The 17,670-nt window shown below is 37.1% G+C and overlaps 2 protein-coding genes across 2 annotated transcripts in view; one reads left to right on the forward strand and one right to left on the reverse strand.

Annotated features, from left to right (window-relative positions):
• The window catches only part of LOC307169919 (uncharacterized protein), a 57,914-nt gene that overhangs the window by 2,397 nt on the left and 37,847 nt on the right, over nucleotides 1-17,670 (forward strand). The window contains exon 2 of the mRNA XM_079890788.1: nucleotides 7,272-7,411. The gene's annotated coding sequence lies outside the window, so the exon portion shown is untranslated. The remainder of the gene's footprint in view (nucleotides 1-7,271; nucleotides 7,412-17,670) is intronic.
• On the reverse strand, nucleotides 1,712-17,610 carry LOC307169970 (uncharacterized protein). The gene is made up of 5 exons (XM_079890871.1): nucleotides 17,460-17,610; nucleotides 16,767-17,096; nucleotides 7,240-7,389; nucleotides 7,010-7,077; nucleotides 1,712-3,962 (listed from the first exon to the last, which is right to left on the reverse strand). The coding sequence occupies exons 1-5, from the start codon at nucleotides 17,512-17,514 to the stop codon at nucleotides 3,909-3,911; spliced, it is 657 nt and encodes a 218-aa protein (XP_079746997.1). The 5' UTR covers nucleotides 17,515-17,610; the 3' UTR covers nucleotides 1,712-3,908.

Below are 17,670 nucleotides of genomic sequence, written 5' to 3' on the forward strand. Positions count from 1 at the left end.
TACTCATCTTTTTAAAGATGTTTTTCATACTGTGAGTTCTAGCCTAACAGCTATAATTAACAGCTCATTGATGAATGGAGTAGTACCAAATAGTTTCAAACATGCAATTCTTCACCCCTTGTTAAAAAAATATAGTATATATAGTATATAACAACTATAGACCTATTTCTAAACTGCCTTTCATCTCCAAGATTCTAGAGAAAGTGGTCTATTCACAGCTATATTCTCATCTGATTACTTTTGATATTTTAGACACATTCCAGTTGGGCTTTAGGCCCTGTCATAGCACAGAATCTGCATTGCTCAAGGTCACTAATGATATATTATTATCGTTGGACTCAGGATCACATGTTGTTATTAGATCTAAGCGCTGCCTTCGATACGATTGACCATGAGATTCTTCTCAACCGTCTGGAGTGTTGGATTGGTGTCCAGGCTACAGACCTTCCGTGGTTTGCCTCATATTTAAAAGATAGGACAGTTGCTGTGAATCTGGGAGACTACTCTTCCACATTGGCCCCTTTAGTTTGTGGTGTTCCTCAGGGGGCCATTTTGGGACCGTTGCTGTTCTCTCTGTATATGCTTCCTCTAAGCTCTATTTTTCGGAAGTATGGTATTGCATACCATTGTTATGCTGACGATCTCCAGTTTTATCTTCCTGTGAGCTTATAAAACCTGCTTTCTGGACAGAGTACAGGAATGTTACAATGACATTAAACTTTGGCTTTCTTGCAACTTTCTCCAAATAAATGAGAGTAAAACTGAGGTTTTGATTATAGGTTCTCCCATCTCGCCTACCTTTTCTGATCATTTAGGTTCTTTATCCATAAAGATTGAAGATCATGTAAAGAGTTTAGGGGTAATTATGGACTCATCACTAAATTTTAAGAAACAGATTGGTGCTGTTGTTAAAGGTAGCTTTTTTAATCTGAGATCAATTGCTAAAGTAAAGCATTTTCTATCCAGTAAGGATTTGGAAATCGTGGTTCACTCTTTTATCTTATCAAAGATTGATTATTGCAATTCTCTATATATTGGTCTCCCCCAGACTTTGCTAATCCGCTTACAGTTAGTGCAAAATGCAGCAGCAAGGCTTTTAATGGGGGTGAGAAAGAGAGACCATATTACCCCTGTACTGCAATCCTTGCATTGGCTTCCTGTTAAATTCAGGATTGATTTTAAAGTTCTCTTGTTTGTCTACAAGGCCCTATCAGGCCTTGCCCCCCAGTACATCTGTGATCTTATTATTCCCTACTCTCCTTCTAGAGTTCTCAGGTCCTCTGACCAACGGCTTTTATAGGTTCCTCGTTGCCATTTAAAATCAAAAGGAGATTGTGCTTTTTCTGTGGTAGGTCCCAAATCTTATTTAAAAACTTACTTATTTTCTTTAGCTTTCAAATAAGTTATGTTTGCTTTGTTATATGATTTTAATGTTTTTATTTTTGTAAAGCACTTTGGCGCAACGTCTGTTGTTTGAAAGTGTGCTATATAAATAAAGTTGCTTGCTTGCTATTTTACAGTTTAGTGACTCAGACAAGCGCCGTATTTAAGGGTATAGGGGGCGATTTTCGACACAGCCATATAATTTGTTTCCCATACTATGAGGCCAATGGGGGCCATCATCTGTTTGGTTACCCATATTCTTCAAAATACCTTCTTTTGTGTTCAGTAGAAGAAATTAATTCACACAGGTTTGGAACAACACAAGGATGAGTATGATGACAGAATTTCCATTTATTGGGTGAACATCCCTTTAATGTCTGACTCCATGAATCGTTTAGAGCAGCTTTTCACAAGTGAATCTTTCCAGACAGTCTTTTGAAACCAAACAAATGTCTTATCTGTCAGTGATGAAGAAGGATTTATTAAGCTGAACTTATTTGTGAATGACTCTTTACTGCAGATAAAACCATTATTAGACCTGAACATTAAAAAAAAATTTACAAAAATATTTAAAGTATTTTTGGCAAGATTTTTATTATTTTCCTAAAGTTCGATTCAATTATCATTGATTTGCTGCTCCACTATGATATATTTATATTGCCCCATCTGTTAACAGTAGAGCTATTCTTCTAGAGGTAAACTCTTGTTTTGCACACTAGAGAGCGCTCGTCTATGACTCTGTAATAACACCTTGTTAGGCCCTGCTGTTAGATACTGTAATAATACCATTTTGTAGGCAAACATCATCTTTCCATTGATGGTTATTAAATGGTAGTAAAGTATTGTTGGATGCTTTTAATAGTGTAAAATAGATGTGTGTTTTTCCACTGTCTGCTGAAGGAAGTTTTAATGTAGATCTATATCAGTGAGTCACATGACATGTGATTCAGGCGGTTGCCGTCTGTCATGCTACACTGCTGGTGGTTCAAAAAAAGTTTGCTACTGGAAAAGCATCACTGTTTAAAACAATGACTCAATTGCAATGCTTTTGTTTTGTTTTAATTATTTACTTATTTTTTAAATGATTGTTTCTTTGACATTAACAGATCAACATAAGATGTGTGAACCTAGGCGTGATAAGATTAGTGGAAACTTCTCAGAAAAAAATAAGTGTTGCTTGAGCTCCAAATAACTAACTGAAACTAACACTTCTTATCTGTAGGATCACAGCAGGAGTATATGAGTAAAAGGTCTTGGATATACAGAGAGATGCAAATGCTGCTGAATGCGTACACATAGTAAATTATATTAATATTTCACATTCACACAGTAAGATCTCACAGAGAATATATTTAGAATAAACATTTTCCATTCCGTACTTTATTTTGCAGTAAAGGTTAAATTTTGCATAAAGAGGAAGTAAAATTGCTGAAGTTCTTCAACCCCACAAGATTCACAAGAACACACACTCAGTATTCACACCTCAAGACGAGCAAACACTATACACATTAACCACAAACGTCCATTAATAAAACACATGCTTATGCTCTTAACAGATGAAACCACATTTCTTTCCAGATCTAAAGCTGAGGCCTTCTGTGGTTTGAGTCTGTTGAATGCAATACTGTAAAATACACCAAAACATCTGTTTGCTGCTCATATTTAAACCAAAATTAAATGTGTACTGTTATTCTGCAGTTTCATGGTTATCAATCATTGACTTTTTATCTGAATGCATTGAGAATGTGCTGTTAGGACATATAAAATGGCTGTTTAAAGTCAGCTGGGATTGCATGAACACACAGAACAGAAAAATACCCTCTTCAAAATAAATACTTGTGAACAAATATCTGAGCCGTTTTGATTTAACATCAATCCCAGTAGGGCATCTTGTAAAGTGGAGGTTTTTTACCATGTTTTCTATGTAACTTTGCACTCTCCCCCAAATTTTGTTAAAATCAGTTAATGTATGATAAATGTCTGGTAAATAATAAAGTAAATGTTCAAACTGTTGAATAAAATGTTCAAATGTTCAAAACTGTTGAATAAAATCCAGTTAATGCCCCATGATGCTTAACTATCTCTGTGATTCTTTGTGCTTTTAACCCTTACTATCACTGGAACACACATTACCATGCAGGATCACAATAAACAGAAAAAAATTACTGAACTCAAACAAAACCTTTTTAGAAAAAGTAACATTGATGTTCAGAGTTTACATGCACTTAGGAAATTGGTTTATTGCAGCGTTATGAAACACAGTGTAAGTGTCATGCTCTTAATCTTCATACAATGGCTGATATCATTAATCAGCTTTAACCAAACCTTTGTGTTACTTTAGTTATCTCTCACACACATTTATCTCTCACACTCATACACCTTTCAGAAAACGGTAAGAACGTATGTAAGCATGAGCACTGATTTTGAATCTTAAACAGCTTTGTTGCAATAATCTTTCTAGTGTGCATGAAAACCTTATTGATAATAACATCAATAATGAGAAAAAATCCTCACAGCAAATGTAATTAACGTCTGTTGACGACTCCTGCGTATATCACCTCATCCTCCTGTTTAACTTTCTGAAAGAAAACACACACAGAACATACAAAGAGAACATTTATCAATATTCATAGAATGCAATGGCAGGTTTAGTAAAAAATTGCTAATAAGAGCTAGAGGTTAAAGGCAGAAAAGAAGAGAAAGAGAGGGTTTTCATAGTTCCTTTTATGGTTATGGATTAAGTCAGTGGTGGATTTAGGCATGGACAGCACAGGCACATGCTAGGGCTGCTCGATTAGGGCATAAATCATAATCATGATTAATTTGGTCAATATTACAATCACGATTATGAGTGGGCCATATGACCAAAACTTTCTATGAGTAATTTATTTAACAATAATGATATATATCAAGCATGTATTTGCTGGAAATAAGATTATGATATTTAAATTTTAGATACCAGGAAAATTTCACAATTCTCTATACCAATTTCTATACTGAAAAAAGCAAAGTAGAAAAAAATAGGACACATACAATAAAAAAAAATGCAAATTAAAGATTTTCATGCAAGTATCAACAGGCTACTATACAAATTGAATAATCAAATGTAAAATAAAACGGCATAGTCTTCACTATAGGAATACAACTTTTTTTAAATTCCTATTAAAGCTAAAATCATTCAGTCAAGAGCAGTAAGTGATTTTGTCTGTCTTTTGTTATTTGATTAACATTAATGACATGTGAGGCAGCAGGTTTATTAGGCTGCTGTCACTAAGACCGAATGCATGGATCCAATATATTGAAATACATAAAATTTTCTCCCAATGGTTTACGTTTAATGATGTGTTTAATGATGAAAAGTTCGGGCCTTTGAGGAGTGAAAGTGCACCACTGGAAATGATCAAAATGGGACAATAATTTTTATTTTATTTATCATATTTTCATAATTGTTGGAATTCGAAATCGAAACTCAATTTACATTAATCACACAACCTTGCAAACAAAACATTTTTATGGTAATTTGCGCAGTAGCATTTCTACTGCACATTTGTGTGGTATGTTGAAGATATCATGATGTCACCATGTTGGTCAGTTAGCCTTATCGGCAGAGGTGTAAAGTCCAGGTTCAGAAAGTAAAAGGCCGCCTCAGTATGTTGTTCCAATCACCTGGATTTGCTAATTAGCACAGTTTTTCAGCCAGGAGATAATTAGTGAGAACTAATTAGTGAAATCAGCTGAGTTCATGGGTGGAATAAACATATGGCAGGCCTTTTACTTTCTGACCCCTGGACTTTACACCTCTGCTTATCGGAGTGGACACCAAGATTTTTTTTTGTGAGCTAGATGGGCTACTAGGAGGTGGAGATCCCCACTGACCTGGCCCTGTATTTTCTTATTGACTTGTGCTTGGCACGTTTCTAGGCTGCAACCTTTGGCCAGTGGGTGTGGCGACCCAGAACGGGCGCAGGATAATTGGGCCAATTTTTGGCCCAATTCTCCCCTTTCGACAATCCTAGTAAAATAAGTAACAATCCTCCAGATTATCTTGATGGTTTTACAGATATTTTTTTTCAAGTAGTGCAATTCAACAGGCTTTTTGTTTCAAAAACATTTGACATTCTTTTACTTCCATAATTCCGCCAGTGTTTTCTGCATCGCGGAAATCAAACTTCGGCACTGGCTGCCTGCAAGTGTGTGTTAGCTTAGCTGCAGCTGGTGCGGGGACTTTTGCTATTTTGCTACCAAATACAGTACGCTCTTGAGCTTTTAAAACTTTTTTAAAAAATGAATAATTTCAAATATAGCATATCTTGTGTTTGATTAGGAGCTTCCTGGGGCAAATAGCCTATAAATAATGCTTCAGACCATTTTCGATTAGCCATTTGCCTGTGTGTTGTGTTTGAACAAGCTGCAGGTGTTACGCCACATGGTGTCTCTCTCGCATCCAGATGCTTTCTCAGGTACCGAAATTGGTTTAATGTGAGTCTGTACTCGGTAGTACAGACGTGATGCAGTCGGTGCCCTTAAAAGTACTGAGTTCAGTATGGCGGCAAATCAGTGCCTAAAAGAACCGAGCGCAGAACTGATGCTGGCGTGCGTGGTAAATTATTTCCGCGAAAGGATTACAGATCTTCACGTGAGAAATCAGGAACTCGCAAGCTCATTTCAAACCCTACGTGAGCGCATGACATCTCCTCTGCACGCAATACAAGCCCTCGCATGCAAAGCAAGGATTCAGCTCGTTCCACTGCTGGGCTGTTCGACGGCGAAAAGGCTTTCTTGCAGGAAAGGCAACGCAATGTGTGAAGATCGTCGCTGAAGTAAATTAATCTGAATCCTATGGCGAGATGAGCTGCTTATATAGGCAGATAAAAGTACTCGTAAAAGAATAGGCAAAAGTCCCCGGATGACCTGCTTCTTCCGGTGAGAATGTGAAGTGTGCATATGATGGACACTTTACATCGCTATGATCATATCTTTCTTAACTGATGTTTTCTCACCGCTGTTATTTTTGTTGCGTGTTTATTTTGTTATTGAGAGGAGCATGAGGCATATACAGTGTATACATATTCATCTAAATAAATATAAAATATAAATATTCATCTGATATATAATTATTCATTTAAATGTCGCTCTCAGCAATGTGGGCAGCGTCAGGATGTTCGTAAATATATCAAGACATTAGGGGTAATAGACACATGAACTGCCCCTGAATCTCAAGTGCTTGTGAAAGAGGTTTGTCTCTGGCTTCTTCGTGAAAGTTGTGATAGTATCAGCAGATTGGGTTTGGGAACTAAACATTTGTTTCACTTTTAGTGAGTGTATGAAGTCCGCTTTCCCAGGAAAAGCACACCACAACAGACACAAAGAACAACTTTAAATCCTAGATTTCAAACCCTGGTGCACCACATTCAACTGGTCGTTTCATATTAATGTCATACTTTTAGTGTAACCCGTTCTTTTAGTAACCCCCACTATAATCTAAACTAGTAGTTTTATTTGTTTTAATTTAATAATAAAGAAAATCAGGAAGCATAGCCATTTACCCTTAAACAGGAAAACACTAAACGCATCTAAATGTGATTCTGCTGATAATGACACAGATGACGGTCATAAATGATCTTACCGTTTTCTGTGTGTTTCTCTTGTAGAATGCTGGATCAGCGTAGGTTATCTCTTCATCACGAGTCTCAACTGTAAACAACAATAATAGATGCATTAAATCAACAAAGTGGAATCACTAAATCCATTTTCATCCTAAATACATAATTTGAGGTGTATTATTAAAGTGTATAATTATTCATTATCATGCTTAACACATGTTTAACAGTTGTATCAGTAGCAGGAAACACTTGCCTTCTTGATCAGCTTTTCTGTGTTTCTTGCAGATCCAGATCATTCCGACTGCAGCAACAATCACCAGAAATCCAGCAGCAGCAGCAGCAGAGATCAGTGCTGTCGGAGATACAGGACCTGGAGGAGTGTGTGCATCTGGTGTTGTAGCGGCTAAAGAGAGACAGTCATAAATGTGAGTGAATTAGTAGGAGAAAGTAGTAGATCTGTGTTTAACATAGCTGACATGGAAGCAAACAAAGACAATAGTGTAGAGGAGGACCTAGGCGCAGTTTATTATTTATTATTATGTGCAGATGTGAAACATGAACTAAGAACTTGACTGATAACAATAACCTGACATGTGGAACATGGGAAACAGCATTACATTGTTGAAAGTAACATGGCAAACATAAGGGCTTAAATACAAGACTATAGGGATCACATGACAAAAGCAACCAATGAAAAGACAGAACTAATGAAACAAGAATCAATAGGCTTTTTTTTACTTGAACCGGCGCTGCACAGACGATCTGTGAACATCAAAGTATCGCGAGAGTGATTGGAGAACAGACCCTCCATATGCTTTTGATTCACTCGCGGTACGTTGATGTCATAAACCCGATCAGTCTGTGCAGCGCCGGTTCAAGTCAAACAAGCCTAATGAGTAAATGCTGCATGAAACAAATGAACCAATGAAAACAAGGCAAATGAACAGGGGAAGCACACGACAGGATCACATCAAGGGAACAGGGAATCACATGACAAGACTAAATTCCAAAATAAAAGATGAAAACATAAACAAAACTTACAAAACAGACATGACAATCTGTAACAAACACCATGACATATCTGCATTCTAAAAGTTTTTTGGGATGTAATTCAGATAAAGCGTTGTCGGGAAAAATATGGTTCTCGTGGCTACGTGGAAGCGATAAAAATTCTGTATTATTAATTTTAAGGCCAGTCAAGTAGTTTGTTGAGGGTTGATTTGTAGGGAAGGACTACACGCCTGCGCACATATTCAAACGCACATACCTATAGACTGAACTTATAATACGCATGCGTGCACGTCATCGGCATTCTCACTGGTTCGCATTTCTGAAGTTTGCGCAGAAAGAACTTAAGAGTTTTCTGTTAAAATGGTGTCGTGTTAGCGGCCCCTAAGTTAATAACTAATGATCGTTGCGACGGAAGTGAATCAGTCAAAACTAACTTTAGCTAGACAATAACTTTATTCTAGAGCTGCTATAAAGCCAAAACACTTTACTTTAATTTCCTATTATCTCTGTAAAGCCGCTTTGGAACAATCTACATTGTTAAAAGCACTATATAAATGAAGATGACTTGACTTGTCAGTTGGTGAGAGTTTAAACTTGTGATGTAATAAATAATTTCACAATACATTTTCCTCCCTTTATCTGACCATCTGAATGAAACGCTTGGTTTTGAAGCTGATTCTCATTTTAAGTTTTCAAAGTAAATCTGAATAATAGTAACCCGTTGAATAAAGCTGTATATGGTACAACACACTGAATAAAACAGTGAGACACTTCCCAGCAGGCAAAGTCTGTAATGTAGAGCAACAATTATATTGATATAAAATAGAGCAGGATTGTGTCTTGTCTGAACGACTCCTAATAGCACTATTTGGTCTGTAGGAAAAGTGTCTGTCCTGGTGTTATCACTTCTTCTAGACATCAGACATATTTGTTACGTTAGAGATGTTCTTGTGTTGACATGAAAATTACTTCTCTACTTTCCCCACATTATAACGTCACAATGTTGTAGCTTGGTTTCAATAAATGTTTTTAAATGAGGTTTTGAGGTCTGAAATGTAAAGTATGTTTTAATAATACAATGACCTCTTATATGTCAAACGATTGTAAGACTGAAAATACTGGTTGGGGCCCTGGTCTGAGACAAAAGGGCCTTGCTGGCTAATTAGCATTTGACCTCCCCATACAGCCTGACTTCCTCCCAGAAACAACAAAGAACTCACACAAGAACATGGTTTAATGTGAATGTTTATCATTGACTATTATGTTTTTGGTGTCATTTGAAATGTCTCAAAGTGAGTGGTACAGATATCTCATATCCAGATGGTAATAAGGTTTATAGAAGTTTAGAGAAAACTGGTTAAGCCATTTGAGGGTGGTCTCCCCCATCCCCCATATCACCTGGTCAAACAGGATAAAGGAAGGTGTGCTCCCTCTCTCTGGGCCTCTTCTTGGCTGGTCACGAATGGAATAGGTGGTCTGTCTGTCTGTCTGTCTGTCTGTCTGTCTCTCTCTCTCTGATTATTTGGTGTAACCAATGTATAAACATGTTCTAGATATTTGATTTGATTGTGGAATTGATCTCTAATTAATGTATTACAAATTTAACCAACCAATACTTTGCATGAGTGAGGACAGAACACGTGATAACCTTCCCCGTGTATTGGCGAACCGGCAATTGGACCAATATAGCGGGCCTTGCAAAATGGTGACCTCGGCGACGTGATCTCACAACACAGGCGAGCAACGACGTCCTTTCCAGCAAAGTAGTCTATCGGGATTTAAAAATCAGCACGAGGTTTAAACGTCTTCTCTTTCTTCCGCTGCTATGGTAAGTCAACTTTTTCTGCCCTTTATAGAAGTGTTGAAGAAATGTTTGTAGAAATGTGATGCGGCAGCCAGATGAAGAATGAAAAACCTTGTGTATTAATTTTTAAAGATCTCCTTGTTTTGCCTAAGCAACAAGAAACAAAACCTAAAGTGAGAATAACATCTCCCAAATAATTAGTAACTCGATGAAGAGCTGAAAATGTAAAGCCTAAAAGTTTTAAAATCAGCCACATGTTTTCCGCCCATTGTTGTATTGGCTTTGTTTAAACACTAGCAACACGTGATGAGAATGAGCAAACAACAGAAAGAGAAATCCAAGTTTGTAAACGATCGGAAAACACGTGATTTTATAAATAAAAAGGCAGATCGATGCATTGTTTATGAAAAGAACATTTTGATTGGAAAACAGGATGATTGGATTTACAGGCTAAAACTCAAATATCAAGGCTAAATGCTATTGTCAATGCTAAAGCCATGCTGCATTCAAGGCTAATGTTAAATGCTAAAACTTTAACACGATGGGATTAAAAAGTTAGCAATAATTCTGTGAATTTTCAAATTTGAAATTGTGAGTAACACATCATGCACATAGAACACAATTTGGTTGTTTGTGCTACAACATGCACAGGCTAATTTAAAGTTTATTCTTTAAACACAGGAATGCTTTACTGTAAGTGTATTTGAAACACTTTAGCAAAGGTGATATAGATGTTGTATTCTATTGCTTTGCTGTGAGTGTATTTGGAACACTTAAAGGTCCCGTTCTTCGTGATCCCATGTTTCAAACTTTAAGTGTGTAATGTTTTTGTTAGAGTATAAATAATATCTGTAAAATTATAAAGCTCAAAGTTCAATGCCAAGCGAGATATTTTATTTAACAGAAGTCGACTACAAAAAACGGCTGGATTGGACTACACCCCTCTACATCCTTCATTAGTGACATCACCAGAACCATGTTTTGACTAACCTCCGCCCACAGGAACACAGGCGTATTGATGGCGAAATGTCAACAGACATGGTTGATGTTTATCTATAATCGGATGAAATTATGAAATCAATGACGCTGTTACACTGCACAACGAAGCTCTTACTGTATTTATATGCCTCATGTTTGCATTGGTGAAATCATTAGTGAGTGCAGAAACTGTGTTGCAATGATAAGATCTTTTTTCACGCGATCAACAGACTGTCATCTGCTCAATGCTCATCATCACTGCAACCTTTTATGTGACTGAAATAGATCTAAATACTTAAAAAACTTCTCAGGATTCGTTAATCCCGATAGCTGTAATAGTAAAAACGTATAATAGCAGTAATAGTAAAAGTTTTCCACATGTAATGCCAGATATTTCATATGCAAGCATGTTAGCCAATCACAGCAGAGGGCGTTTACACTGAAGTCTCACAGCAGACACGCCCCTTCAAACAGAGCGTTCAAATCAGGTGATGAAATCAGGCTAGGAAATAGGCCTTTTATTTCTAAATTATAAAAAAAATGTATCTAAAAAACATACTAACATTATAAGGGCACCCCAGGAAACATTATAAAATAATAAAATTATCCATGGAATGGGACCTTTAAGTAAAGGTTTTAGATGCTGTATTGTAGGCCATGTATCCTGTGTAAACTGAATTAAACACGTGTCTATGCTGAATTCGGTGGCTATAGTGTGACTCACAATGAATTTGAACGATCAGAAAACATGTAATTGGATAAACAAAAAGACAAGTCGATGCATTTGTTTATGAAAAGCAAGGTTGAGAAAAACAGGATGATGTGATGCATATTCTGTTTGGATTTTCAAATTTGTAGTTGTGCTTAACACATTGTGCTAGAACACACTTTATAGTTGTTTGTGCTACGAAAATGTGCACATAGGCTAGTTGAGTTTATTCTTTAAAAACACAAGATTGCTTTACTGTAAGTGTTGTATAAAACACTTAGGTAAAAGGTTGTAGATGCCATGCAGGCTAGGCCACGTGTCTTGTGTAAACTGGATTAAATATCAAGTGTGTTTGTTGAATTTGTTTGTCTCCTAACAGGAGCATAGGATTGCCATGTGGCTACAATGTAAATCACAAGACAAAGAAATCTGAAAATCAGAAACGAATGCATCTCATTAATCCTGAAACAAAAACCTTTTTTATATTTAAGGCTTCAGAGAACTATATATTGTTATGTATTCTGAATGTATTCTGAATTACTCTGAGATTTGTTTTTTTCCAAAATAGATTACTGGATTCATATATTTCCACAAGCCTGCGCAAGACATTAGTGACGACTAATACTGATATCAGATTCAAGTGTACTTGAATGAGGGGGGCGAGTTATTTCCGTCCAGAATCAGCAAATGCTATTTGATCAACCTGGATTCGGGTGTGTTCCATAACCTCTGTTCTATTTTAAATGTTCCTTTAGATACGTGTACGTGGTTATACCAAGGGCTTGACTAAACCAAAGCCATTTTAAGAATAGTAAGTTGATCGACTAACGTCTTTTATGGTGGTCATGACCTCTACTAAAGTGAAACAATTTGATTAAGTTCCTGAGGTGGCATTCAAGGGGGCTATGTAAGTGTCTGTTATTTTGTACGTATGAATACGGCAAATCTCAGATATTTAGCCAATTACCTCTGTTTTGAGAAATCAGACTGGCGAGATTGTGTCGTGCATCCTTAGGAGAAGGACTGCAAAGCGATATAGTTTCCTAAATCTTTCCTAAATAAACAGAAAAATATAAAGTAAGAGTAAATAGAAGAATCAAATGTTAAAATGGCCATTTAAAAAGACTAAATGAGAAGAAAAGGTATTTGAAACCTAGCAAAGAGAAAAGAGAAAGAGCCAATGTACATCTTATCACTCCTGAGCCAAAAGCCTTTTCATATTCAAATGTATTGACATGAGAACAAGCAGAGATTTGACCATGCGTTAAGTTGTTCCGGAGACTCTTAAGAGACCAAAAACAATATAATTGACTTGTATTGTTAGAGAATATAATTACATTATAACTTGAATTATAATAAACATTATATTACACTCGCAGAGCAGGACAACAATTGAAGAAGTGTGACTTTCGTCATTAAAACTGAATTTCTAAAACAGAATTTAATTTGTGTGCTACCAAGTGCCAAAAAGGGGAGGGGTATGCCTTTATTTTTCACCGTTAGAAAACACGGCTTGAATTGTGGCACAGGTAATAGCAAACCAAATTGTGCAACAACTGAAAGATGTAATCTAATCAGAGAAGTAAATTTACAAGGAGGGTGTGAAATGCTAAACAGCAGACAGAAGTACCACAGGTCAGGCCACAGGTTTTGCAGGTCAAAAAATATCTGCACTAACTAAAATGTGTGAACGACACCATAAACAGCAAATGCTAACCAGACCACACTGAAACAAAAGCAACAATTCAGACAACAGCAACAATTCAGACTTGGTCAATGAAACTCGGTTTCATGTGACATCTGGAATTAAAATTGCAACTGACATGATAATGGAACAAGTAAAAGAATTCCACATGTCTGAATTTAATGTTTTTGAAATATTGGAATTATCTGTGGTTCGCTCTCCTGTTTTCTGTCTCAGGCTTACTTCTGCAAATTTCTCGGAAGATGGATGCCAGGAGGGGAAGGAGCCCACCTGGAGCAAATCCAGGACAGCGGAATTGTTAGAACATAACCTGAGACTCGGGAGATGGGTGAAAAGACATTATAAAAGGCCTTTTCACACGTCACACTATCATAAATATGGCCTCCCAGTTTAGAACTGGATCAAAATATGCAACACAATTGTTATAGATTAGATTCCACCCATCTCCTAGACATGAACACTGAACACACACCTCCATCACCATCCCCTCACAGCATCATCACCTGGGGTAGACAGATTCTATCCAGGCTGAACACTACACGTTATACGAAGATGTGTCATCTTCACACTAACAGATCCAGATAGCTTCACACACACAGGATGGTAAAGCTGATCCCATGATCACGGTCTAAAAGAGACACACATAGCATACGCTATTCACAACACACTGCCAACTCATGGGAAAACACTGAAATATACATATGAATGGCTACAGTCAGAAGTCAATGATGCAAACTACAAAGCAGAGACAGACCTGCTATTAAATTTAAAAATGTTCAAATTTTCTGATTGTTATTAGGGTAGTTGGAAAATCAGAGGGCCCCTGATTTCTCAACATACCTACTAATAACAGAAACATAATTAAAATGGATAAATCTGAAGTGTGAGCGCTTCAATCAATTACAAAATTTACATTTCAACTCTGTCATCGACTGTGACTTAGCCAGATACACACACACACACAAACAAACAAACAAACAAACAAACACACACACACAATCACAGACAAAAACACACTCTATCACAGACAAAAACACACTCTGACATTCTAAATAAAATAAAAAAATAATAAAAAAACACTCACACAAAACCACTTATTTTAATTTTAATTTCTGAAACTTATTTTGATTTCTGCATTTCCTTTAAATAATTCAGACAATCATTTCTGAAACTTATTTTTATTTCTGCTTATTTGTATTTTGTCCATTTTACTTGCAAAAATGTTTTTGGACCTCAATTCAATTGAATCTCTATATTTTGTTACACCAAAATGAAATGTTGTTTTAACCTAGCACTGGTTGTTTTGTTAGAATGCCATTTATTGAAATGTTTCTAGAAACAGGGTAAGAGCTTGTAAGATCTTCCTTTGTCCTTCCTTGACCCTCTATAGTAGTACTATTGGCATGGTAATTAAAAATCAGGTAATTAATGAGACCAAATGTACCACTCAAATTTGCTGACATGAACATGGTATTTTACATTGAACATGACATGATTTTGCTTTATTGCATTATGCGTTCCTATGCATTTCCTTACGACTGTAAGTTCATATGTGCTTAATCGTTAAGCGGACATTTAAGATGCTTTTCAGGTGTCAAAGGAGAACCCATTCATCCACTGCGGTCTGCCCAGACCACCGTACCGCTGGAGGTGACAGGGTGGGTCAAGGAGGGTCAGATCATCATCGTGGAGAAGGTGCCAGGGAAGCGGAAGTTTCTCCATGAAGGAATGACACGTCAACTGATCAAGTCACAAAAGGTCCAGATTGACTCTATGAACTTTGCTCACGTCACAGGATTACAGGAAGAGAACCTGAACGCATTCATCCACCTGCTGGACTCAAGCTATACACCTGGTGAGAACAGGTGTTCTGCAGGTGAACACAGCCCACTGAGCTTCTACAGATGCCAACATTGCAAAGAGAATTTTTGTGCTACATCTTCAAGGATTATAACAAACGTCTTACTGTGACCCCGTAAGTGTTCATCAGAATTTGACCCACGGGATCAAGGAGGGAATCTGTAAGACTGAAAATACTGGTTGGGGCCCTGGTCTGAGACAAAAGGGCCTTGCTGGCTAATTAGCATTTGACCTCCCCCATACAGCCTGACTTCCTCCCAGAAACAACAAAGAACTCACACAAGAACATGGTTTAATGTGAATGTTTATCATTGACTATTATGTTTTTGGTGTCATTTGAAATGTCTCAAAGTGAGTGGTACAAATATCTCATATTCAGATAGATAAAATAAAAGGTAATAAGGTTTATAGAAGTTTAGAGAAAACTGGTTAAGCCATTTGAGGGTGGTCTCCCCCATCCCCCATATCACCTGGTCAAACAGGATAAAGGAAGGTGTGCTCCCTCTCTCTGGGCCTCTTCTTGGCTGGTCACGAATGGAATAGGTGGTCTCTGTCTCTCTCTCTCTGTCTCTGTCTCTCTCTCTCTCTCTCTCTCTTTCCCTTTCTCTTTCTTTCCCTTTCTCTCTGTCTCAGGTACAAGCTGGGTAAGATTCTTTGGTGTAACCAATGTATAATCATGTTCTAGATATTTGAATTGATTGTGGAATTGATCTCTGATATCTGAAATATTAAATTGTTACATGAGATTATTCTAACTGATCTTGACATTGTTCATTTAATGCAGGGTTCACCAATCTCGGTCCTGGAGGGCCGCTGTCCTGCAGAGTTTAGCTCCAACCCCAATTAAACACACCTGAACCAGATAATCAAGGTCTCACTAGGCATACTAGAACTTTCAAACAGGTGTGTTGGAGCTGGTTGGAGCTAAACTCTGCAGGGACAGCGGCCCTCCAGGACCAAGATTGGTGAACCCTGCTTTAATGGTTAAAAGGAATAGTCAAACATTTGCTCACTCTTAGTGAGGCACAGATATTATTAAAACCTTTCATTTATGGAGTCAGATGAATTAACGAGTAAATACATATGATTAATGTATTACAAATTTAACCAACCAATACTTTGCATGAGTGAGGACAGAACACGTGATAACCTTCCCCGTGTATTGGCGAACCGAGATTGGACCAATATAGCGGGCCTTACACGATCAAACACAATTTCAGGTGAACGTTCAGGTCCTCGCTGAAATGGCCACTGTTACAAAAGGATAAGACAGGATTATAAAGTGATAATCTTTCTGTAATACGCTCCCAGAAGCTGCTCTGTTTGAATGGAAGTCAATGGAGATGTTTCAGTCTACAAAAATAAAAAGCTTTTCTGTGGAGACGGTTCATCATATAACTATATGGCTAAGTTTGAATGAAATATCATTTGGACTGAGCTATATGGGTTTTTATATGAAAAATGATTACATTATGACAGGAGTGATGGAGGAATTATTTATGACACTATCCACTGTCAGAATCAAGAGGCCTGGTCAGTTTTCAGGGATTTAAGTAGCCTGTGGATTAATATTTAAAATGGAATTACAGTGTCATTGAGAAATTTGAAAATTCAAAAATAAATGATTTTTATTTTGTAGTATCAAGAAGAATTATAACAATAAAATGGCTCTTCTGTAATATATAATAGAGTGAGCTGTATTTCTCTACTCACCATTGACAGTAACAGTGAATTTGTATGTAGACGATGAGCTGTTGCTGCTGATCTCAACTTCATAAACTCCAGCATGTTCAGTTCTGATGTTCATGATGGTCAGAGATCCAGTCTTCTTGTCCAGCTTCAGTCTGTCTCTGAATCTCTTATCAAGATTATCAGTGATCATGTTGTTCACTCCATCAGTTTTAGCTATAAGATTCCTGTTAGTTCCAAATGTCCACATTATCTCTTCATCTCTCTGTATTTCAGTGAGACCAGAGTTTAGAGTGACTGAATGTCCCTCCATCACTGACACTGACTTCAGTTCATCTTTGTCAGCACACACTCCTGGAGAACACACAGACACAGTCTCTCAGTCACACATTCAACTTTACAATGTTTTAATGAAGCTTTAACTGTTAGTTTCTAAATGATTACAAACTTTGAGAAAGTAGAAAGATAGAAACAGGATCATGGGAACTAAATGGCAGGGTGGAAAACACAGAAATCTGAGTTCACACACCTGCACATAGTTTACATTTTACGTTTTGGTTTAGTGTTATAAGTTCCATAAGTAAATACAACAGGAAACTTCTCATGGTCACATCTGCATCTCAGTAATATCTGGGAATAAGACTGACTGATTTAAATAGTGGACTGTTGATCTGAACTAACTTTTACCAGAACACCCCCAAAAAGTTTGTGACTCACCATCCAGACGGCAAAAGTACAGCCAGAAAAAAACTAATGTTTTTCCTTTAAACATTTTCTTCCAACAACTCTGAGCTATGAAATAGGTGTTTATAAAGATGATCTTAGAGCGATGTAGACTTGCATCTACTTCTCCCTCTGTGTCTCGGCTGAGTGAGCATGAGTGTAGTGCGTTGAGGCTGTAATCCAGTTTCGCAACAGTGATGTTTTT

This window comes from Squalius cephalus (genome assembly GCF_949319135.1).
Source record: "Squalius cephalus genome assembly, chromosome: 13".
NCBI classification, from domain to species: domain Eukaryota; kingdom Metazoa; phylum Chordata; class Actinopteri; order Cypriniformes; family Leuciscidae; genus Squalius; species Squalius cephalus.

Coding starts and splice junctions, on each gene's coding strand:
- LOC307169970 (XM_079890871.1), bottom strand. CDS start 17,514: ATGTTTAAAGGAAAAACATTAGTTTTTTTCTGGCTGTACTTTTGCCGT. Junction 7,078..7,239: donor CAGAAAAGCTGATCAAGAAG/GCAAGTGTTTCC, acceptor TGTTGTTTACAG/TTGAGACTCGTGATGAAGAG. Junction 3,963..7,009: donor AGAGAAACACACAGAAAACG/GTAAGATCATTT, acceptor GTTTTCTTTCAG/AAAGTTAAACAGGAGGATGA.